The sequence below is a fragment of the Melanotaenia boesemani genome, chromosome 18 (assembly GCF_017639745.1).
Source record: "Melanotaenia boesemani isolate fMelBoe1 chromosome 18, fMelBoe1.pri, whole genome shotgun sequence".
NCBI lineage: Eukaryota > Metazoa > Chordata > Actinopteri > Atheriniformes > Melanotaeniidae > Melanotaenia > Melanotaenia boesemani.
The window spans coordinates 21,785,317-21,810,171 of NC_055699.1; the positions used below are offsets into that span (position 1 = coordinate 21,785,317).

Consider the following 24,855-nt stretch of genomic DNA (forward strand, 5'->3'; position numbering starts at 1 on the left):
ACGGGCCAGCTTTTTTTTGCAATGGTTTGGAAACATTTTAGTAATATCGCTTATTGATAAAATAAAATGCTGGGATAGGCTCCAGCTCACCCGCAACCCAAAATGGAATAAGCGGTCAAGATAATGGATGGATGATAAAAAAAATAATGACACGTTTATTGTTAACACATAAAATATACTACATATATATATGTGTATATATATATATATATAGTAACTTTCCAGATCTGTTCCATTTTGATATTAAATAATCAATGCAATAACCATCATGTAGGCTGAAGATCAAGCCCCTTCATTGTACTTCTTTCTGCGACCTTCATATGCCAGAGGAGGGCGCAACCTTAGAAGATTAAGTCCTTTTTGTATTTGGGACATCATTTAGTTGTTTTGTGTGATGAAAACATGAATGGTCTGGGTGAATACTCGATTCTTACTTGGCTGTAGGGTGTCCATATGGACACCTATAAAAGAAGTTCCGGTCAAATAGCCTTATTGTTGTAAATTATTGTTTTAACGCTAGTTGGTAACTGTGGCAACAGAAACTCGCCGGGCTGCAGACACGCCAGATCACGTCTGTGACGGTGCATCGCTGTGAAAGCAGCTTGCAGGCTTATTGGGCTCCGTCAGTCCAGGAGAAACGAGAACGGAGCAAGATTCTGTCATGGCTGTGTGTGTGAGTTTGCAGGTTGGGTTGAGCAGGTTGCCGTGGGGACGGAGGGCGGAGGCTGGAGCCTCAATTGACACCACCTGCAGCTCATCAGCGGGCTCGTTAGCCAGCTCTTCTCCCGGCTATTTAGAGTCATGCAGGAGCTCCAGTCTTCGCCAGATTGTCATTCAATGAAGCGTGGTAATCAGGCCTCTAACTACGATCTATCTGTGCTTTGCTCTTGGATTATTGATCTTGTCATTTTTTCTACAGACTAAGACCTTGATCCCCTCAGTTAACCTCAGCACCCAGGATTTTGGACTACTCCTCGCATCAAGCTACCTGCCTGCCTGCTCGCCCTGCCTGCAACCAAGCTCACATCACCATCCACAGATAACATCTCCTGGTTCACCCCTCCACAGTCAGTCTCACGCAGGAACACAGTAAGCCGCTGTCAAAGCTGACACAACCCAGCACCTTTCCCTGCAATAACCCTCTGCCCTTTCCACAGAAGAGTTGCCCGGACCTGGATCAAGCTACCAACACTTCTCATTAATAAACATTGTCGCACCTTTCTCCCGGCTGTCTAAGTGTTCTGCTTTTGGGTCCGCTTCCTGGTACCGCGGCTGCAGGCCGTGTCACATTCTGTCGTCCCGCAGCGTCTCAACCAGCAGTGGTCAGGGTCCACAAACGTTAAATCTCCGTCCTTCAAACACCACGGTGGACATGCCAGTATCTTTATGAAATGTTGCATTTAATTTTAAATAGGTCGTCGACTGTCTTTCTGTCCCAGCAAGCAAGTAAGATCACGTATCCGTTGATCGTGACGTTTCATAAAGATACGGAGCCCAATAAGCCTGCAAGCTGCTTTCACAACGATGCGCCGTCACAGACGTGATCTGGCGTGTCTACAGCCCGGCGAGTTTCTGTTGCCACAGTTACCAACTAGCGTTAAAACAATAATTTACAACAATAAGGCTATTTGACCGGAACTTCTTTTATAGGTGTCCATATGGACACCCTACAGCCAAATAAGAATCGAGTATTCACCCATACCATTCATGTTTTCATCACACAAAACAACTAAATGATGTCCCAAATACAAAAAGGACTTAATCTTCTAAGGTTGCGCCCTCCTCTGGCACATGAAGGTCGCAGACAGAAGTACAATGAAGGGGCTTGATCTTCAGCCTACATGATGGTTATTGCATTGATTATTTAATATCAAAATGGAACAGATCTGGAAAGTTACTATATATATATATATATATATATACACATATATATATATGTAGTATATTTTATGTGTTAACAATAAACGTGTCATTATTTTTTTTTATCATCCATCCATTATCTTGACCGCTTATTCCATTTCAGGTTGCGGGTGAGCTGGAGCCTATCCCAGCATTTTATTTTATCAATAAGCGATATTACTAAAATATTTCCAAACCATTGCAAAAAAAAGCTGGCCCGTTATAGCTTACATGGTGTATGTACGTCACTTGAGGTGCAGATTAATCTGTGCAAACCTACACATATTTTTCTTGTATTAGGAGTTACCACTTATGTGAAAAGTCTGCAACCAGCCCACAGCAAACCGCTGAGACCGTTGAGGAAACGGTAACTACCGCTACAGAAACGGTAAGTGCTATTGCAGGAACGGTAACTGCCGTTGTAGCGAGTGGCTGGCCTGGATCTTAGCGTTTCTCCATTTCTCTCTCTCTCTCTCTCTCCCCGCCGCCGCCCTCCCTCTGCTTGTAGCCGTTGAGAACAACTGCACAAAACTGACGTTACTCCATCTGCAATCGATTAGTTTTGCCTCACGTCAGGTCCCAGATGTGTGGCACAAAAGTTTGTATTTCAGATCTGAATTTGTATTTCATATCTGAATTTGAATTTCCGATCTGAATTTTTCAAATACAAAAGTTTCAACTTTACCAATATACACATTAAAAAAAACAAAGATTCAATATCAAATATGGTCATTTGGATTCAGTTTTTTAAAGCAATTATTCAAAAAGGCATATTCAGATTCAAATTGAATGATTCAAATTCAAATATAAAGAATTCAGATTCGCTCCCCAGTGGCACAAACCTTATCCCATATGTTTTCTGTAATCTTTGCCCTCCTGTTGTTCCACCGGAGTGACATGCAGAATGAATCATCCCAACACACAAAGAACTGCAATTTAAATAAATCTGTGAATTTTGTTTAACAATATGCTTGTTTCATTATTACAATATTTTTACATTTTTAAGGTTTTACCACAGAAGAGAAACATGAACCTGTTTGTCAATTGTGATTTTAATACCATGACACATACAAAATCTAAAACAAGAAAAAGACATTATCAATCCTCTCCTCTTCCTACCTCATCCTTTCATTTCTTTTCCTCTAGCTCTTCTCTCACCTTCCCTCTTCTTTCATTTCCTCCTCTGCCTCCCTCATCCTTTTATCTCCTCCTCTCCCTCTCTTCTTCCCTCCTCCCCTCACTTATACTGTCCTCTTTCTCTCCTCAACTGGCATAATATCGGCATAATTTACTCATCTATCAAATCTGTTGTTTCTTTTGTCCCAGGATGTGAGGACTTAAGTGATATTCAGGCTGATACTGACAAGCAGGACAGTGAAAGTATCGAAGCTCTATCATGTAAAAGGTATTTATGAATTCTACCTTTATCTTGTGTAACATCACTACCTTGTTAAGGCAGCATTTACATGTTTAGGTTGTTGTAAGGAACAGGAAGCTTTGCATAATGTTATATAATTCAAGATAAAGTTTACTGGCACAACGGTTCCTTTAAAAAGGTTTATTATTTAGTTATTATTCACTTACTTATTTATATGCTGTTATTTAGTTGTTGAGTTTTCCAGCATAGAGTAGCTATTTTATTATGTTTAGGCTAAATTTTTACTCCCCGTCTCTTTAGTGGCCCAAATCCATGTTCTCTTCATCAGACCACGCAGCAGCGAACCTTTCTACGCGGACCGCCACGTCCTCTACTGGTATCAGCTGTGCACCGAGGCTTTGCCACAAAGCAGCAGCTTCCCACAGCCCTGCCTCAGCTAGCTTCAGTCCTTGGTAGAAAGTAAGAGTTATGAACAAAGCAAGTCATTGGTAGTGTTGTGCTTTGTTTTTGTGTTGACACTTGGATCATGTGATTTATTGTTCCTCCACTTTAATGGAGGTTTGTCATTTGATTCTGTTTAACTTGCTGACACACTGACTTAGAACTTTTTCCACACAGGTGTGAACCAGCCACCGTCACCTGGATGATGCAAACATCTGTGGTATTCCACAGACTGGGGGTACAAACCCTTTAGGACTCGCTCATTATACTGGCAAACTGTCCAGGATGTACCTCCTCTCACCAGATAGCAGCTGGTATTTATGAAAATTTTATTTTTTTTTTCTTTTCATTTCTATTGTTCAGGCCATCGTCTCAGGTAAGGACAGGTCTCATTATACATTTGAGGAAAGGTGGTACCCATCATTTTTGACGATGATGTTCAGCTGGACAAGATAATCGCAGACTTGTCAGAGTTTCTTTCCAGCTGCAAACATCTGTCTCCTGAAGTCTGCTCCATGACCTCCAGGGACAGGGTCAAATTTATCCTAAATGTGCTGCTTTCAGAGGAAGGTCAACAGGTAAACTGAGGAAGGATATACATTGGACCCGAATGATAACCTTCACTTAACTTAATACAATTCAAATGCATAGAAATGAACTTTAAGGAAAATGAAGTTTTCCAGGTGATGGATGAAGGCTCCCAGAAACAAACTTTGACTAAACAGAGTCATTTTATTGTCTATATGAAAACTAGAATTAAAGGGCTACAACACTTAGTTCAAATAGGCTAATGAAGATTAAGCATGGACGTCTCTATATAATAACAATACTTTATCCAGGGCTGAATAAGGAATCTGGACTGAAATACGTCTGGTCTAATACAGGAACACTACAGGCTCTGGAAGAGAGAAGCAGCATGACATGGACTGAGGCTGTGGAGGAGGCTGACCTGGACCAGATGGAAGAAAGGTTAGAGGAAAAACTGTCACTATTTCTGAAAAGTAAAGCATAAACACAAGAAAGAAACATTTATGAGTTGATAATGCTTTGATCTATCTTTTTATAGTGAGAGGTGAGCGCTTGTCATGCTAGAAAAGGAGAAACAGTGCTTTCTTTTATAAAAGAAAAAGATTTTTTTTTTTATTTCAGACAAACTTTTCTTTAAAGTTTATTTATTTATCTTTTAAAAGATAAATTATCTTGTGTCTGGAATAAATCTGTCCAGTTTAGTCGGAAGTCTCATATCTTTTTCTTTCTTTTCTAGATGAGCAGTAAAACAAAATGCCACAGATGGGTAACGTTTGTTCAACATACAATTTCAATAATTTCATTTTCGCAAATAGAATAAATTATTCACAAATCAGAAACTGTGTTTTAATGAATCTAAATGTTGTTTAGGATATTTCAGTCCATGTTTGAAGTGTCTAAGTGCTGTAGTTTTTTCACAGGACCTCGTCTAAAGGAGTCCAGATGGTAAAATTGTCACTAAATGAGGCTAATTTTCATTTTCACAAACAGAATAAAGGTTTCACAAATCAGAAACTGTATTTTAATGAACATAGATGTTGTTTAGAATATTTCAGTCCAGGTTTGAAGTGTCTAGGTGCTGTAATTTTTTATCAAGAGATGTCTAATATGATCTAGATGGCTCCAAATTCAGTGGAATCGCCCTTTACACGTTGTACGAATCGAAAGCTAACTTCGGCTACGTAACAAACCCTGAAAGTGGACTTTTTCTTCAGAGCTCCCCCTGAGTGTCACAGATGAGTCTATTGGATGGGACTTTAGCTTTCTTTAGCTTTTTGAACCATAACCATCAAACTGTGGACATATGACGGTAAGACGCTTCCTGGAACAGAAAACCCAGAGTTTCTCCCAACTACGGGTTAACAGAGGCTACTCTGGGTTTCAACATGACCAACATAACCCATTTTCTGGAACGAGCCTCTGGTCTTAGTTGGACGTTTCCATCGTTTAACCGTTTAAAAACGGAGCGGCCGCCGGAAGTTCCCTACTAGAACAATCCAGATTATACTACCCAAGAAAGAAAAGAAAAGAAAAAAAACAACGGCCAGCCAGGCGGAGGTTTTTAGGAAGTGACGCAGACAGACTAAGTTGAATAAAAACTGTTTGTTTTGACGGAGAATCAAAGTTTACCGACTCTTCCTCCACAGACAGAAAACACACTCAACACACTGATACGAAAAAAGAATGTTCACACTCACATTTGTTCACAATCTGGGTTTCTTCTCGTTGCTGCTGTCGGGCCAAAATGGAGTCGAACTATCTTACTTTCACTTTCATCTCTCCTCCCTTCTGGGTCACAAGGAGCCACGTCATGTCATTTGGTGCACTAATGCATCAGATTACAAAAACATAAATAAATTAGTTTCTCCTTATGTTTAAGTTAATTTTAGATGTCGCCCACTGAAATGTTTTTCATCATATGTAAATATAAAATAAAGGTCAGAATATTTCTCCTCCACTGTAAATTGGAAGACATCCAATTGTTGTTTTTATCAATAAGTCTTTGGAAAAGTGGTTGTGGAACTGAAGCAGTCGGTGATACAATCTGAGATGGTGTTTTTACAGGAATATAAATCAAATAAATATGCTATAAGATAATAATAATAATAATAATAAAACCCTGTTAAATGTTGCAGGTAGTGAAGTTAGTCATGAATGTTTTACAAAGTGAAACTAAAGTTACCATCATGATGCTTATGTATGGAGGGCCGAAACTGTCATTATCAAAAATAACTGAGGAAATAAATAAATAAATGAGGAAATAAATAAATAAATGAGGAAATAAATAAATGAGGAAATAAATAAATAAATAAATTAGGAAATAAATAAATAAATACATGAGGAAATAAATAAATTAGGAAATAAATAATGTACTTTTTTATATTTTTATTAGTTTATCCATTTATTCAACTATTTTATTTAGCTAACTTTATTTTTATCCCCACTCTTTTTTATTTCCACAGCAATTTATTATTTTTACACTTGTTTTTTATTTTCAGTTATTTTTTTATTTCCACATTTTTTATTTTTTTTCCTATGTCCATTTATTTAAATTCTTCACCCATTAATTTTATATCCTCATTTATTTATTTTTACCTTCCTACATTTCCACTTTTCCTAATGCATACACCAATCAGCTCTCAGGCTCTGTTCTGTGTCCTTGTATAAACTTGCCAGCTGAATCAAGCTAACTGCCAAAAATGGTTGCAAACACTCTCGGAGTGGTCGTGTCCACGGTCAGAACAGTTGCACACAGGCTGCTCTCGCTGTATAATTGTTTACACAACACGCCACTATGTTCAGAATGCACTGTGAAGTAGGAGGATTCAGCTCGCAGCCCTTCTGTCAGTGTTCATGTCCACAATCTAAATAGCTGCACATTGGCTGCTACCGTTTTATAAATGTTGTTACTGCTTGAAGAATGGTGACTTGTGTTTAGTATGAATAAACAGCTATTCAAAATTGTCTTAGGAGAAACAATAAAACATACATAACTTTATTACTGTAAAGAAACACGTCGTACCGAATGCACCAAGTTAGCTGAATTCTAGGATCACTTCCGGTGCTACCCGCAATGCATTTCAAAGTAAGAGTCTTGTGTTAGTGGAAAAACTATGTATATATATATATATATATATATATATATATATATATATATATATATACACGCATTTAACGCTGCCGGACGCTAGAGCGACGTGCCGACACAGCGGCAGTCTTGTGCAACAGTGGTGCTTGTCCATTCTTTACATTAAATGTATCAGGAACGAGGCACTTTGACTATTTAAATTATCACAAATTGATCAATTGCCAACTTATTCTGTAAAAATAAATATATTTAAAGTTAAAGGAAGTATGTGATACTATGTATCATTGTGGATACTCTTATTTGCAGTATATATATATATATATATATGTGTGTGTGTGTGTGTGTGTGTGTGTGTGTGTGGCATCTGTGTACACACAGTTGTCCTCAAATTTATTCATACCCTACCATTAAAGAAGGAAAAGTAAACAGCTCTCAATGAAATGCGCTGAAATTGACAAAAGTAATAATAAACAAAAATTTTATGAAAATCATGACATTTGAATTGTGGTTAAAAAGAAACATTTCAAGAATACAAGAAAATAACTATAAAAAAACTATTAAAGTTTACGTCACACATTAATTAATATTTTGTTAAACAATGCATTGAGACAGTCACTGCAATCAGGTGTTTTCTGTACCTCTCAATTAGACTTCTGCACCTGTTGACAGGTATTTTGTCCCACTACTCATCAGTAAAGTGCTCTAAATTGTCGGTGATAGTTATATGACAGTTATATGAAATATACATTTATTAATGAAGTTTATTACAATCCTCTGACTGCCATCTTCAGTTTTGCCTCCTGGTTGCAGCAAGTCTGTAAGTAAGAAATGATCAAAATGGTGATGTGTCAGAGCTCTGATTGGTCAGACCTGTGGGTGTAAAACACACCTCTGCAGCAGACATACTCAGTTATTATGATCTTTCCCCCAAAAATATTCTAAATATTCTTTGTGCCTGCAGCTTCACACAGACTGTGAAAAAAAAAAAAAAAAAAAAAAAAAACATGCATCAAGGGGATACTGTCTGCAGAAAATGAAGCCTGTTTAGTAACATCATCGGTACCTAAACAGCAGGGAAAACTCGTCTGCTCTACTAATTTCTTTTTATTAAATAGGCCACTGGCACTAATATAAATATAACTTACATTTATTTAAAGTTGTAAGTCTGATTTTCCTAATTTTATTGTCGTGTTTGACCATTATTACAGTGAAAGACGTGGGAAAGTTACCATTTCTGTGATGGGTCTTACACACCCCCATTGTATTTCCAAAGGTCATAAAAATCCATATTGAGCTCAGTTCTTTGTAATGGTTTAAGTCTCACAATTACCTCATCATTTGAATTAACCCCAGAGACAAAGTGGAGAGTTAAAGTGATAAGTTTAACTCTCTAAGTTTAAATCATATGAAGTTTACTTGGTTTTCCAGGAGCATCTTTTGTATAATCAGTGTAGAAGTTGTTAAGCAGCCTGGTCTTTCTTTCTTGACCTCTCCACCCCAACCGGTCTAGGCAGATGGCCGCCCTCCCTAAAATGGGTTCTGCTGGAGGTTTTTCCTTCCTGTTAAAAAGGAGTTTTTTCCTTTCCACTGTCGCCCCGGCAGCTCAGGATGGGGGACTGAATCAAAGTTTAGTTTTTATGCAGTCTGTTGGTTTTCCTTAACATGGTTATTATTGTTTTGTCTGAAAGGTGCCCTGAGATGATGTTGTAAACTGGTGCTGCACAAATAAAGCTGAATTGAATTAAATGAGATAAAAACATGTATGTAGTTGTGTTGTTAAGTGAGGTGTGGCCACACAAAATAACACAAAGACATTGTTTGATAAAAAACCTGTTTTCTTCTTTTAGTTTTGGTTTATTTATTGTACATGATCACAGCGTTGGTAAAAGTCACAGGAGAGGGAAGCTGATGGGCTTAGAAGTAGTTGACGACTCTGCGGATGGACTGGATGTTGGGGTTCTGGGCCTGCCACTCGTTATGGCTGCAGTAGTTTCCACGCTCCACAATGTACATACGGCCACGGAAATTGGGCTCCTCGTACATCACCCAGCTGATAACGAAGGGAAGAGATATGGGTTAATTCTTACTTCTTTATCTTTTTGTATATGTGTCACTTTTACAGTGTTGATGTTGGCTCAGAATACTTTATTATTTTATTTTTAGCTAACGTCTCGCTAGCTTAAATCTCCAAATAGCCTGTAGAGCTGATCAGTATTATCCTACAGAAATACTATGACAACCAAGTTAGTCATGTTCAAGTTACAGTAGAATTTTCTCATTGACTAGGCTAGCTAAAGAGCTTGTATGGCTAATATATAAGTCACACAAGCTCATTACATTACATAGCATATGTTTCACAAACACCATAGCAACTTGTTAAGAAGCAAATATTGAACATTTCTAACAAGTGAACAAACATGGCAACAGTCCCACTGTAAGTTACACCCAGTACAACAATTAAAAAGTAAACATGGCGGTTAAATACATGAAATTACTATGCTAACAGCTATTGTGGGTGTTTGAGAATAAGAAGGCACATAAGCATCTTTGAAGTTTCACTAAATAAAGAACTAAGTTCTTTGAAGGATCCTTGACTTTGGAACAGTCATTTTGTGAGATTTGATGACATGCCGCCCTAGAAACAGCATCCATTAAGGGCCCTTCTTTGAACTTGAGAACTAAAAACTGACAGAAATGCTAATAAACTGCAGCTATCACCACTTTTTAGTCACAGGGCAGATATGTTGAGTTTAAGGTCTGTGTTGATGAGATTCTTCCATATTTTTAAGATGAAAATTTGTCTTGAAGATCATTCCTACTAGGAACTCAGGAATTAAGACTGGAAAGTTCACAGGGAACTAATATTAATGCTAATACACCTTTGTTAACTAAGTTAACATGTTAACATCTAAAAACTAACACTTATGTGGCTTATTATGGTTAGAATTTAAGCATTGGATTAATTCTGACAGAAAAGTCTGTGTATTCTCTGGGGGAATTGCCATATTACACCAGTCCAGCCATTAGGACTGAACTGGTGGAGTTAAACTGTAAGCCACATGATACCAAAGTTAATTGGTTTATCTTCCAGTGAGCGTGAACGTGAATTTAAAAGCTTTTGAACTCCAAATCTGTTTCTTCTATGTTTCTGATGTGATGTTTTTGGTCTATTTAGAGTTTATATTCAAAATCTGAGAGAAAGCGAATCCATCAAATACAATTATTTGGTCATCTCAGTTTGTACAAAACAAAACAAAACAAAAAAAAAAGGAAAAAGTAAATAACTATGTTCATTCATGCTGGCATCAGAATCTAATAATAAGTAAAGTTAGTAAGTAAAGTTTATTTCTATAGCACCTTTCACAGACAATGAACATCACAAGGTGCTTTACATCAATACAAATAAATTAAACACAACAAGTAATAATAATTAATAGAGCGTCATCAGCTGATAAAAGTGCTACATAGCTCTCCCAGTTGTTTCCAGGATGCCAGTGGTACAGTTTGATACCCTGCTGGTCATACTGGAACCACACACTTAAAAAAAACACCAATTTCCACAATCCAACCCTGTACTTTGTTGCTAGCAAACAAAGTAAATCTGTTTGCCGGATGTAACTTTTGAGCCTTTGTGTTTTGCCTGTATGGTGGCTTTAAGTGCTCAAACAGCTCTGAAGAAATATTTAACCCATGCCAAAAGAAGAAGAAGAAGAAAAAAACTTCAATAACAAATTAAAACTTGCTAGCTCCGAATAAATATGTAGTCACGCCCATAATGCAAAATTGTTTTTAAATAAATGAACTGACCCAAAAATGACCAACTTAAAGGTCCCATATTATACATATTTTTAGCAAGTTCATATGGGTGTCACAAGTCAAACAATATTGTTTTCAAAGTGTTTTACCCCAAATTCAGCCTTGTTCCCTAATTTCAGCCATTCCAAATTTGGTTTTAGTGAGCTCTAATGAGAACAAGTGGGGCACAAATGGCACAAGCAAGTGAGAGAGATAACAGAATTTTTTTCATTTTTTGGGGCCTCATGCACAGGCTATGAGGAAGCATATAACTGTTAGGAAAGCTTTAGAAGGGGAATTTTGCACAATATGGGACCTTTAATGTACAAAGGCCTTAAATGTTTCAGAGCTGAGAGGTAAAGTGGCTCAACTGTGGTGAGACAACAGGGAAAGTTGGATGGTCACCAATGTCAGAAAGGTTAATCTTCTGGTGAACATGTATGTCATTTTGTTTCAGTTTCTGTCTTACATAGCAATTAGACCAATAAATTGTCTAATTAAAATCTATAGGGGTTGTCTTCTGTGGGCTACAAATATGTTCTTTAAATATTCCAGGACGATCTGAGTTTATCTTTGTTTAAATTTGGGAATTGTTCTACTCTCAGTGAAGAAAGTTAGAATTCATGAAATAAATTTGATTTATCCTGTGAGAAGCAGAAAGATCAACATCAAGCTTTATGTTAATTTGACCATTTCTTCTTTGTGGATTAATAAATAGTAAATGAAACCATGATATAATGAAGTGTAGCACTGTAGCTGTACTGCACTCACGCTCCATCTCCGTAGACCCTGACAGAGTTGATGCAGTTCTTGGAGAATCCACGGCTCTGCAGGAAGGGACAGTCATCACACATCTCCATACACTGACCGGAGTAGTTGCAGCCCTCGAACAGCTCGATGCGGTAGTGCTCTCCATGCTAACGGGCAGGAAAGATGGGAGACGGAAAGCAAGGTCACAGATGAAGACACTGCAAACACTCCACAGATGGTAAAGGAGCCTCACCAAAGTTTCAGATAAAATAAATTCCAGTTCTACGTAATTTTTATTCTAGGTGTAACCTTGATGAAAAGTCCAAATTTTCATCTGAATCACAAGCTACTGGCAGAAATCTCTTATAACAAAAACAGTTCTATCTCACCCTGTTGTGCAGACAAGTTAATGTATTTTTGTACCAGTAACTAGTGAGTTAAAATTATGGTTTAAAAACAGGTGGACAGGAAGGTGTGTGAGATTAATGCCTTGCTAATGAATTTCTGTAGGAATCTCTGTAAACTGAGATAGATATGGAAAAACTTACACCCTCTGGCAGATAGACTGGACTGTGTGTCATGAAGCTAGAAAAACAAATTAGCTAACAAGCTAACTGATCATTTTCTTCTTGTATCATTGGCCTTGTTTTTCTTCTTTTTATACCATGTTCATATTTAATAAAACTAGATGAAACAAATAAATGGTAACAGATCGTTCTTGTTAAACACAACAGTGCAGTTTCTCTTATGTAGAATATTAGAGGGCACAGTCCCCTTTATATGGAATATCAGACACTAAACAAACCTGTCAAAATGAAGCCTCAACTTAGATAAATCTGGAGGGTTCATTCTCCGAGGACCATGACTAACATAAAAATCCTGCATTTTCTTCTGTTTTTATATTATGGATTTAAAAGCTTTAACAAGGGGTTCACCATGCGGATGGGCTTGCAGGATCCCATGTGGTCGTTGTGGGAGTTCCACCTCTGGAATTCGGGGTACTCGCCGTGCTCCAGAATGTACTGCTGGCCTTTGAAGTCGGGGTGGTCATAGCAGATCCAGGCACCGCTCTCCACACGGATGGAGTTCACCCTGGAAACATATACAGTTTTGTTACTCTGATGGTATTAGTGAGCAGAGGTTACACAGAACTAAGGTATTGTTTTATAATAAGAAGAATTTCTGTTTTCAGATGTAAGTTTTCAAAACATTCAGCATTGTTCTCACATATTAGAAACCAGATTATGTTAAATTCTCTTGGTATCAGTTTTTGGACCAAAATGTCTGTTAATATCATTTCTGATTAGAGGGACAAAAACCATGCAACCATCATCAGGAAAGTTTCCAATGAAGACTAAATTTTCATTTAAATTCAGCAAGCACATCAAATTCAGCAATCAATGTAACACTGAGATCTGCAATACAGACACTAGATTTAATTAGTGTAAGGTTCTGGTAAGTGGAACATTTTCAGAGAAAAGTAATTTACCTGTTCATGAAGCCACGGTCCTGGAAGTTATCACAGTCACCTCTGACCTCCAGACACCTGCCGGTGAAGCATCTTCCCTCGTAGAAGGTAATCTGCAGAAGACATGTTCATGATGAACTGCAGCTTTATGTGTTGCATGAGTTTATTCAACATTCAACAGACAAGAAATGGAATTTAGAGGCACAGTGAGATGATTTAATAGAAAATCAGTTGTTTGATAAAGCGTTCATGTTTCTGTGAACACTATAACACACCATGTGGATGGTCACACAAAAAGCATTTGTCTTCACTTGTTTGTCTGTCTGGACCTCAGTTCATTGTGCTTTCTTTTTACTTTATTGCCATAATCTGACAGATGTGGTCACACATAACAGATAGATAATAGAATAATAGATTTAAAACTTCAAAATAATTAGAAATTTAGACAAAAACAGAAAATCCTATTTTGAGTTTAAAACTTTAGTTGAGCAATTATCAGTTCATCTGAACTTTGTCAAATTAGTTTTCTGAAAGAGAAAATTGAAGATATGTTTAGTCATAATACATTAAAACATTTAACTTCTATAGCTGCTCATATATGACAGTTTGTAACTTCATGTCTAATGTAGACGTTCAGACATGTTGGGAATTTTGATCAGTCTTTTATTTAGTTTTGAAGTTGAATAACTGATCAAGAGAATGATAAACAGATCAATCAATAAGGTTTGCATCTTATAAAATCTGTTCAAATCAGGCCACTTGTCAGCAGTTTCACATTTTGAAAGAAACCACTGCATAAATAATGTTTTTAAATTATCAATAAACGTTCATTACTTTACAACTTTAACTGAAGTAAACATGTAACACGAGTGTCAAAACCCTTTAGGACTCGCTCATTATACTGGCAAACTGTCCAGGATGTACCTCCTCTCACCAGATAGCAGCTGGTATTTCTGATTTTTTTTTCTTTTCATTTCTACTGTTCAGGCCATCGTCTCAGGTAAGGAGAGGTGTCATTATACATTTGAGGAAAGGTGGTACCCATCATTTTTGACGATGATGTTCAGCTGGACAAGACAATCGCAGATTTGTCAGAGTTTCTTTCCAGCTGCAAACATCTGTCTCCTGAAGTCTGCTCCATGATCTCCAGGGACAGGGTCAAATTCATCCTAAATGTGCTGCTTTCAGAGGAAGGTCAACAGGTAAACTGAGGAAGGATATACATTTGACCCGAATGATAACCTTCACTTAACTTAATAAAATTCAAATGCATAGAAATGAACTTTAAGGACAAGGAAGTTTTCCAGGTGATGGATGAAGGCTCCCAGAAACAAACTTTGACTAAACAGTCATTTTATTGTCTATATGAAAACTAGAATTAAAGGGCTACAACACTTAGTGTAGGTAAAATAACAGAATGCATCTAATTTATTGATGCACTTCTATACAAAAGAAACTTTTATTGAAGTGGGGTGAAGAAGGTCTGGTCTGAACACAGATGGGAGGTCAGGAATGAGCAGGAGGAAGAGCGGTGTCTGAAATAATGGTCCACATTCATGGAAAGATACGTCAGATGACAGAAATAAACTTTCAAATAGGTTAATGAAGATTAAGCATGGACATCTCTATATAATAACAATACTTTATCCAGGGCTGAATAAGGAATCTGGACTGAAATACGTCTGGTCTAATACAGGAACACTACAGGCTCTGGAAGAGAGAAGCAGCATGACATGGACTGAGGCTGTGGAGGAGGCTGACCAGGACCAGATGGACGAAAGGTTAGAGGAAAAACAGTCACTATTTCTGAAAAGTAAAGCATAAACACAAGAAAGAAACATTTATGAGTTGATAATCGTCATACTATGAGGCTATTTTTCATTTTCACAAATAAAATAAAGGTTTCACAAATTAGAAACTGTGTTTTAATAAATCAAAATGTCGTTTGGGATATTTTAGTCCAGGTCTGAAGTGTCTAAGTGCTGTCGTTTTTTTCAAAGGACCTGGTCTAAGGGAGTCCAGATAGAAAAAAATCATCATAAAATGGGACTATTTTTTATTTTCACAAATAGAATAAAGGTTTCACAAATCAGAAACTGTTTTAATTAATCTAGATGTTGTTCAGGATAATTAAGTCCAGGGTTAAAGTATCTAGTTGAGCTGTATTTATTTCAGAGGACCTGGTTTAAGGGAATCCAGATGGAAAAAAATTGTCATAAAATGAGGCTAATTTCCATTTTTAGAAATAGTAAAAAGATCTGGCGAATCAGAAACTGTGTTTTATTGAATCTATATGTTGTTTAAGATATTTCAGTCTAGTGTCTAAGTGCTGTAGTTTTTTTTTTTTTTATCAAGAGCTGTCTAATATGGTTTAGATTTCTCCAAATTCAGTGGAATCGACCTTTACACATTTTACGAATTGGAAGCTACCTTCAGCTTCCTACCTTTCCAGCGGGTTTACCAGCGAATCACGAAGACTTCACCTCTGGATTTAACGTAAATGTGTATAACAGAAAAGGGGCAAGGCTAACGGTTTAGTGCAGCTAGCTTAACCTTCGAAGTATCAAGTACTGTCATGAATGATCTGCCAAATGTTCATTTAATTTTTTAAGACATACTGGATTTAAATAGCCTGTTTACCTCTTTCGTGTGTTGGCTTACATTCTTGCTGCCCATTGGCAGCTACCACAACTTAAGGGTTATCTCTCTTCTTATATTAAAACAAATCATCTGATGTCCATTTTTGACCGGTGATGATGACCATTCGAAATAACACCAGAGGGATAAAACGCCGGACCGTCAGCCAATAAAACACGGAGGAATCCCGCTTCCATAACATTCCTCTGTGATTGGTTGTACCTGTGTTGCATTCACATAAGCCAGGAAATTACAAAACTACCATCTTCTTTAATATTATAAGGCGGCTCAGTTAATGTAAACTTATACCGTCTGGGGTAAAAAAAAAATAACAATAAAAAAATAAAAAGACATTCGGGGCTTGATGAGAAATGTTCGGGACTAGAGCCGGGAATGCTCAGGCCAGGCGACGTCAAAGCGGGTTTCCATCGTTTAACGAGTGGCCTTGACATGCGCGGTCTTGTGACGAGATATTTTCAGAGGTACACACATTACATTACAGTCACGCTTTTTCCCAAGCAACTTACAGTGGTTAGGCTGTAACGTTAAGGGTATTGCCTAAAGACTCAACTAGAAGGCCAGGACGCCCTGGTTACTCTACAACACGCAGTCTCCACTGTGGCTGTGCACGCGTACAAACCCACAGTGAAATTATTTTTTTCGGCCACACCTGAGTCACGCCTGAGAAACAGGAAGTGCCGGAGTTTAACTGCTCAAGTGAATAAAAGCTGTTTGTATTGAAGAAGAATCATTTACCTCCTCTTCCGCTCCATTTCACAAAGAGAAAACCCACTCAGACACTCTGACAGAAGAATATTAATGACACTCACCTTTATTAGAACTGAGGTTTTCTCTTGCTGCTGTTTACTCAAGATGGAGCTGAAATATCTGAATTCTTCCACTTTCATTTCTCCTCCCTCTTCCTCATTGTGTCAGATGAACTAACATGGGTTTCACAGGAAACTGCCAGTCCTCCCAGCTGTCCAGATTCCTCTTCACATTTTTTCCCTTTGGTAAAATACATCTTTGCTCCACAATAAATTTTCTCCTGTTACTTCATTAAATCATTTTTTCTTACAGAACAGTGAAGCATCTTATTCCCAACATTTCATAATTAGACTTAATTAAAATGACATAGTTTGGGATAATTCTGAGATACAGTTTAACCAGACTGTAATTTGCTAAGAGTAGTGAATTTTAGACTCCATGTATAGACAGGCTGATGTAAAGCACACAGAGGTTTTACCTTATAGGTGTTTAGGGTCTTTGGTGCCCTGAAGACTGGACTAAGCACAACACCATGTGTGTAAACATATGTGTGTTTTCACACGATTGGTCACTTTAGGACTTCAGGAATGTCTTTGTCTGAAAAGTATATAAGGATGCCTTACACACGTTTTCAGGGGGATTCCCAAAATTGGCCAGAGACTTCACAGAGACGCATAGATGGAGGTATGGAAGGTCTAAACCAAGCACGCCGTGTCTTATCTTTGAACCTTTCTGTCATTTTTACTGCTGTATATCTTCTGTCGTTACATCGGGTCAAAATGGTCTCTAAACTGCCCCTAGCTGTTACTCGCACATTGAAGCTTGCAAACACATATCGTTAATTTATGCACGCACAAATGTCGCTTGAAACAGAAAAGACGAGAGGCAGCTATAATAGCCATCCCCCGATCTTTTTTATTATTATTATTTTCTAACCTTTCCTGTTCAACATCGTAGCAGCAGAATGATGGTCTATCTGCTGTGTTGTGCCAAATAAATTTGCTTTGCTAAGGGAAGCTTTATGGGTATAAGGCTCCTCTTGATAATCTGATTTTGTGATTTACTTAATTACTTACTTGCTTTAATCTTGTTTATTTATTTTGAATTATGGAATTTATATTATTTGCTGGACCTGACTGGAAGATATAGAAAAAAAGATAACAATGAAGAAAAGTAAAAAGAAAAGTAGAACAAATCAAGAGAAGACAAAGATACAGTAGATAGAAGCAACGATCCTTCAATCCAACCTAACACCAGACAACCAACTGCTACACCTGTACAGAAACACAGAATTTCATACAGCTTTTACCGGTAAATTAAGCTGACAATCATCAGGAGTTCCTAAAAGAAATAACCAAGACAACAACATTCATCACAACAACCAAAGCACCAGAAGCAAAGACACACACACACACACACACACACACAAAACTAAACCAAAGTATCTCTTGGTGTATAACCCCATTGGACAACTCAGTGACTGTGTCAGCATGCAGAGTTTGAAGAATGAGGAGTGAGTAGAGATGAGTGTGATCTCTACTCACTCCTCATTCCACAGTCACGGAGACCCGGGGCGATCAGCATCAATCCTGGAACATGAATCCCAGCCACCCCACCATGAAGACGATGCAGAGGGCAGCAGAGAAAGGCCCCAGAGGCTCTCACAGCCATGGGGCGCAGGCCTCGACAGGCCAAGTTCAGCAGCTGTGAATCCCACCAGGTACCGGCCATGATGATGTTTTCCATAACCAGAAAAACATTTTTACCTTCCAAAGTCTCTGAAGCTGTGGCTTGCATGTCCAAACCCAAACCACTAGAATCTAGTGACTAGATGTTCCACATTGTGTTACAGAGGAAAATGATATCACTGACACAAAAGTGAAACTTCTGACGGGATTTACAGACACACCTGGTTGAACTCATTGATAACTTACTCTAAGGAAAGATATGACATTTTGTGTGACAAAAGGTGGATCCAAAATCCCTTTGAATTAGACTGTGCAGAATCATTGCTAGAACTCGGACTACCTGCTGCAGAAGAATCAGAGCTGTTACACCTGAGCAGTGAGCATGAAGAAGACATGAATCCGTGGCTTTAGCCTCATTCTGGATCAGCATCTCATCTGAATCTCCTGTTTCAAGTAAGGCAAGCATATTGTTGCTTGTTCCTTTTACAACTACAAGTGTGAGGGAGGATTCTCTGTGCTCACAGAAAAAAGACAAAATACAGGAACAAACTGAAGCTACACCTGATATGTGTGTTGCCCTCTCCTCGTGTACACCAAACTGGAATTCTATAGATTCTATAGAATTCCAGTTCTATAGTATAGAACAAGCAGACCCATCTCTCACATTAGCAAAGTAGACTGGCTTGATGTCACGTGGTTAAAAATAAAAGGACAAGAGCATTTACACATCACTCGTTTTCTTCTGTCAGACCAGCTTTTAAAACACTTGTAGAGAGGCGTGTTTGTGATATCACCAACTGTTTATATTGCTCTGGTAGATGTGCTAAACACATACTGTTCTAAAAAATGGTTTGCTTAAATTATTTTTGTTTTAAGAGGATAAAATGGGAACCTGCCATATTTTGCACTTATTTTTATGAAATGTATTATGCTGATGAACATAGACACATTGAGATAACCTGTTAATTCTCCTTAAATTCATGTTCTTTGCTTCAGAGTATCTTACTTGAGTATATGCTGTGAACATGGATGCATAAAAAGTTATGAAAAACATATTTCAATAAGAAACCTGTTTTTCATGTAACTTACTGTTTGTATTGTTCTGATGTGCAAAGCATTGAACGTTATATGAACGTTTGCTTTGATTCTATTTGGTTTTATTGAAAATAGGGAGAAAAGCAAATGAACTGCCTTATTTTGCACATTGTCTCATTAAGTATAAATTGTGTAAAGTGTAATGATTAGAATATGAAAACAAAGAGATGCCCTGTCAACTCTTATTTCACTTCACTACATTTTACTTATTGTTCTGTTAAGTTGATGCTTAACTAACAATAAAATATCAGAAATGTTGTGTTAATGTACAAATTCTCTTTGTGATTTCCCCAGAAAGAAACTTAAACTTGGTTTAACCGCTGGGATAAACCATTGTTACTATAACAATAAGTTGATAGATAAGACAGACAGACAGACAGACAGACAGACAGACAGACAGACAGACAGACAGACAGACAGACAGACAGACAGACAGACAGACAGACAGACAGACAGATAGATAGATAGATAGATAGATAGATAGATAGATAGATAGATTTATGATGCTTTAATTTGTCTTTAATGGCTCCAGACTTTCATTTTTGAAAATCGCTTGGAAAATATGTGAAAAATTGAACCACTCAGAGAGAGCAGACCTCCACTAAGCCATGGTAAAAGTTTTTCTGGCCTCAATGGAATTTTTTTTTTTTTTTTTTGAGTTTTGACAAAATCAGAGTATGTAGAGATCATTAACCTCTAACTTCTCTTTCCTTATTTTAATTTTTTAATAAATAACAGATTATTATGGATTTAATTGTTTAAAATTGATTTAATAGATTTAAAAGAACAGACATTATTAAATGCATTATTTCTTGTGGATAATATAAAGTAGCTCATCTAAACCAGCTAAGCAGTAGTAAATATTGTGAGTAAAGCTTAAATGGACTTTAATAATTTGGATGAAGCAAAAGTTAAAACTCTTTAAATTTAAAGATGTTGATCTTCTTCCAGTAGACCAGTAGGGGGCAGTCATGTTCCTCTCCAGAAATAATTTTTCAGCTTTGAGACCAAACACATCATAATCCATTTAAATATAATGTTTCCAGTGAAAGTCAAATAAGGAAAATGTTCATGAAGGATGATAATTTCAAGATTAGAGCTGATCTGTAAACATTATTTACCAGAAATCAACATTCATATTCAGATACAGATAAAAGTCTAAAATGTCTAAAATGTCTAAAATGTAAAAGAGTGTTTTTAGTTCACATCAGGGTTTATCAACGATCAACGAGTATAGTTGATCTGTTTTCAGCCACTCCAGGAGCTTTTCTCTCTCATTGTTGTTTAGAAGTCCTGATGCTGAGTATCCCTCCACCAGCAGTTGGTCTCTGACGTTGTGGTACAGTCTGATATCTTCTCCAAATAAAAAATCCCGGCTGTTGTTGTGCTGGGGTCGGTGAGAAGCTCGGTGATCCGGGAGGGGCTCAGAGTAGTTATTGTTTCTCCACATCAAGAGGAACAAAATGAGGGGCCTGGGCATCTGGTCAGGATGCCTCCCGGATGCTGGAGGTGTTCCGGGCACCTCCCACTGGGAGGAGGCCCCAGAGCCAGGATACGCTGGAAGGAATACATCTCTCCACTGGCCTGGGAACGCTTCAGGATCTCCCCGAATGAGCTGGTGAATGTTGCCGGGGAGAGGGAAGTCTGGGCTTCCCTGCTTAGGCAGCTGCCCCCGCAATCCAACCCCAAATAAGTGGCAGAAAATGGGTGGATGGATAAATCATAATAAAAAATTTAAAAAGAAAAAAGAAAACCTGCAGGATTGTGGCCCTCAAGGCAGCTGGACATCCTTGCTCTAAAGGCTGCTACCAACACTCACTTCTTGTTTGTGGGTTAATAAAAAAAAAGAACAAGAAAAGAAAAAGAAAATCCAGACCCAAGTTTTTGCTTTATCTACATTAATGAAATTAAAATAGGAACATAATGCAAAACTGATGTGTTTTAGACCAAGATCCCATCAGAGTATTTGAACAATAACCCCGCCATCTAGTGTTTGCTCTGATGAAAATGAGAAAAAGAGACGTAACTGAATCTAAGAAGCCCCAAAGCTTCAGGCATGTCAAACTGGTCCAGCAAAGGGCCGTGTGGCTGCAGGTTTTTGTTCCAGCCAGCCAAGAGCACACAGTTTGACCAATCAGCTGTCTGAAGACTGAGATCAGTTGATTGAATCAGTCAAATCTGGTGTGCTGCTGCTTGGTTGGAACAAAAACCTGCAGCCACACAGCCCTTTGCTGGACCAGTTTGACATATGTGCTTTAGACCAACTTAAGTCCCTGAGAGGCTGAAACCTTCATCACACAATACTTGATGAAACAGCAGCAGGAAGAAAACACATCCTGACAGGAACTCATTGATCTAGAAGGATGTGGGATATAAGCACATAAGATGAGAGATTTCTGTATCTGTCCTGAAACCGATGAAATTTTTAATCCAAAGAAGATGTGAAAAACTGGTGAACAAGTAAAAATAAAAGAGATAATCAGCATTTTAAACGCACAGCTTTACAAAGACAATGCTGATTATCCTGCTGTGTGTATGTGTGTGTGTGTGTGTGTGTGTGTGTGTGTGTGTGTGCAGCTGCCTGGTGTGGACCCTGTGGGCGCTACACCTTTTGTTATGGCAGGAACCCACTCATGGAGTGGCCTCTGGCCTTCAGCTCATCGGCCTGCTCTGAACTCAAAGCCTGCCAAGCCAAGAAGTAATTACATCACTTCCTGTTTGGTTTCATTAACTTGTGTAGATGTTCCCATGATTTTAATCTAAAGCTGCTTATTGTTATGATGAAACTGTGATGTGACATCTCACTGTTACTAAGTAACATGTTAATCATCCATCCAGCCCTACCTGCTGACCAGCATCGCTCCCAGGTGTCAGGGCCTAGTGGGCTCCATCGTGGGTCTCGTTCCCGGCATTGTCTCTCTGTCTCCGGGTGAGTCGGTGGCCGGTGCCCATCAGGGCCGCCACTCTAAGTCATCACAGTACCATCGCATGAAGGCCGGGTGGAAGAGCAACGTGTACCTGGCCCGCTCTCGCATCCAGGTGGGAAGCTGCAGCTGACAGATCACATGACTGCCACCTGCAGGACAGACTACTGACTGTGTTTGTGTGCAGGGCCTCGGTCTATATGCTGCCAGAGACATCGAGAAGTGCACCATGGTCATCGACTACATTGAAACTATCATCAGAAGAATTTCAGAGAAATTTTCCTTAACATAAAATTGTGAAGACTTTGAATATCCCACCATCTACAGTGTATAATATGAAAAGATTCAGTAAATCAGGAGGAATATCTGTGCACATGGGGCAAGGCTGAAGGTCAAACTGGATGCTGGTGACCCATATGGGAAGAGGATCCAGAAATTCTGCCATCTTCTCTGGGCCAAACCTCATTTAAAATGGTCTGAGTGTAGCAGTTGGCCTCTAGATGGCTGCAGCGGCCAGAAGAGATTCACAGAGCTGGGTAGCAATCAGGAGGGACTGATTGAAGGCAGGTGGGACTGAAGGGTGTGACTACTTAAATCCAGCGGGCAAGCTCTACTATGAGCATTGATTCCCTGGCCTGCTGGTGAGATGGACTTTTTGGTTGTGTTTATTGTACTGTTTTTATGACTTTTAATTGTGGGTCTGCCATGCTGTGACAAGAAACTTAATGTTTTATGTGCTTTGTTTTTAGGGACAGCACTGGCTGCCGTTTGTTTTAGTTGATTTTACATGGTTTGGTTTATCCCTTTTTATTTCATTTTACCATAATTCATTTAAGTGGTTTTAGCTTTTTAACACTCTGTCCCCTTTTGTCTTCTAGTGCTGCGGCTGGAGCGTCCTTCTCTCACTGGTGTCGTCTGGGACTGGGAGTTCACAGACGGTGATGTGGTTTGTGGTGCACGCAGTTTATAGCATGGTGTTTTTGTTTGGTAGTAATTGGATTTATGTTTTGTTTGTAGTATAACCCCAGTCCCGCCGCGGTGAGTGTCTGGGTTCTCGGCCGGAGCTCGACTGTCTATCACCTTGTCTGTCTTTGCTGTGTTTTGAGGTTTTAGTCATGTTTAATAAACTGGCATGTGTCTGACCCACACTGACCGTTGTGGCCTCATAATTGGAGCCCCTATGTGCTACACCCATTTCTGCACACCCACCCCAAGGTTACATGAGGTAAAGTGGAAAACTGTTCTGTGGTCAGATGGATCAAAATATGAAATTTTATCTGAAAAGCATGGACCTAGTCCTGCAGACTAAAGAGGAGAGGGAGCATCCAGCTTGTTATCAGTGAAAAGCCTGCATCTCTAATGGTATGGGGTTGCATTAGTGCCTATGGCGTGGGCAGCTTCCACATCTGTAAAGCTCCATCAATGCTGGAAAGTGCATGTAGGTTTTAGAGAAACATCTGCTCCCATCCAGACGTCTCTCTCAGGGAAGACCTTGCAAGGCAGTTTATTTGTATAGCACAATTAATGTACAGGACAATTCAAAGTACTTTACATAAAACATTAAAAGCATCACAGATATTAAGTAGTTAAAGGCAGCAAAAAATGGCAAGAATCACAATAAAATCATAACTAACATTACAATGATTAAAAGCAAGATAAGTTAAAAAGTTTCTGTGCAGATTTCATGCATAGGCGCATGAGAAAAGAAATGTTAACCTGGATTTAAAAATGTCTACATTTGGTGGAAGTTTAATCTCCACTGGTGGTTTGTTCCACTTGTTTGCAGCATAACAGCTAAATGCTGCTTCTCCATGTTTAGTCTGGACTCTGGTTTGGACTAGTTGACCAGAGTCTTTGGATCTAAGAGCTCTGCTAGGTTTATATTCTCTGAACATATCACAGATGTATTCTGGGCCTAAACAGTTCTGGGATTTGTAAACGATCAGAAGGGTTTTAAAATCTATTCTGTGATTGACTGGAAGCCAATGTAAAGATTTTAAAACGGGTGTGATGTGTTCAGATCTCTTAGTCCTGGTTAAAACTCTAGCAGCAGTGTTTTGGATGAGCTGCAGATGTTTAATGCTCTTCTTAGGAAGTCCTGTTAAAAGACCACTACAGTAATCCAGCCTACTGGAGATGGATGGAAGCGTGGATGAGTTTCTCTTCGTCTTTCTGGGAGACTAAACTTTTAATTCTGTTAATGTTTCTGAGCTGGTAAAAAGCTTCTTAGTGACAGCTTTGATGTGGCTGCTAAAATGATATCTATGGCTCAGAATTCAATTAAATAGTCAACACTAGATTAATTAATGTTAAGTTGTTCACTTGTAATACAAAATGCATCTCAGCATGTTGGTTTTCTTTTAAATTTAAATAATTTTACTTACTAGCAAGAGTTT

General features: G+C 38.4%; 2 protein-coding genes and 1 long non-coding RNA gene across 5 annotated transcripts in view; 1 reads left to right on the forward strand and 2 right to left on the reverse strand.

Annotated features, from left to right (window-relative positions):
- Positions 1 to 24,855, reverse strand: part of LOC121628724 (NACHT, LRR and PYD domains-containing protein 12-like) — a 2,607,341-nt gene that overhangs the window by 299,845 nt on the left and 2,282,641 nt on the right. The gene's annotated exons all lie outside the window — the stretch shown is intronic.
- LOC121628761 (gamma-crystallin N-B-like) overlaps positions 9,144 to 24,855 on the reverse strand; it is a 119,057-nt gene continuing 103,345 nt past the window's right edge. The window contains exons 1-5 of one of the 3 annotated variants that reach the window (XM_041968083.1): positions 16,815 to 16,934; positions 13,369 to 13,460; positions 12,815 to 12,971; positions 11,901 to 12,046; positions 9,144 to 9,384 (exon numbers count right to left, since the gene is read on the reverse strand). In XM_041968083.1, coding sequence (XP_041824017.1) covers positions 9,249 to 9,384; positions 11,901 to 12,046; positions 12,815 to 12,971; positions 13,369 to 13,460; positions 16,815 to 16,892 — 609 coding nt within the window. In that variant the 5' untranslated portion in view covers positions 16,893 to 16,934 and the 3' untranslated portion in view covers positions 9,144 to 9,248. Of the gene's footprint in view, positions 9,385 to 11,900; positions 12,047 to 12,814; positions 12,972 to 13,368; positions 13,461 to 15,987; positions 16,192 to 16,814; positions 16,935 to 24,855 lie in introns of those variants that run through there. The other 2 variants (XM_041968085.1, XM_041968086.1) reach the window with 2 other exon arrangements.
- Positions 22,941 to 23,673, forward strand: LOC121628775. Its single transcript, XR_006008251.1, has 3 exons — positions 22,941 to 23,100; positions 23,209 to 23,249; positions 23,338 to 23,673. It is a non-coding gene; the product is annotated as an uncharacterized LOC121628775 (long non-coding RNA).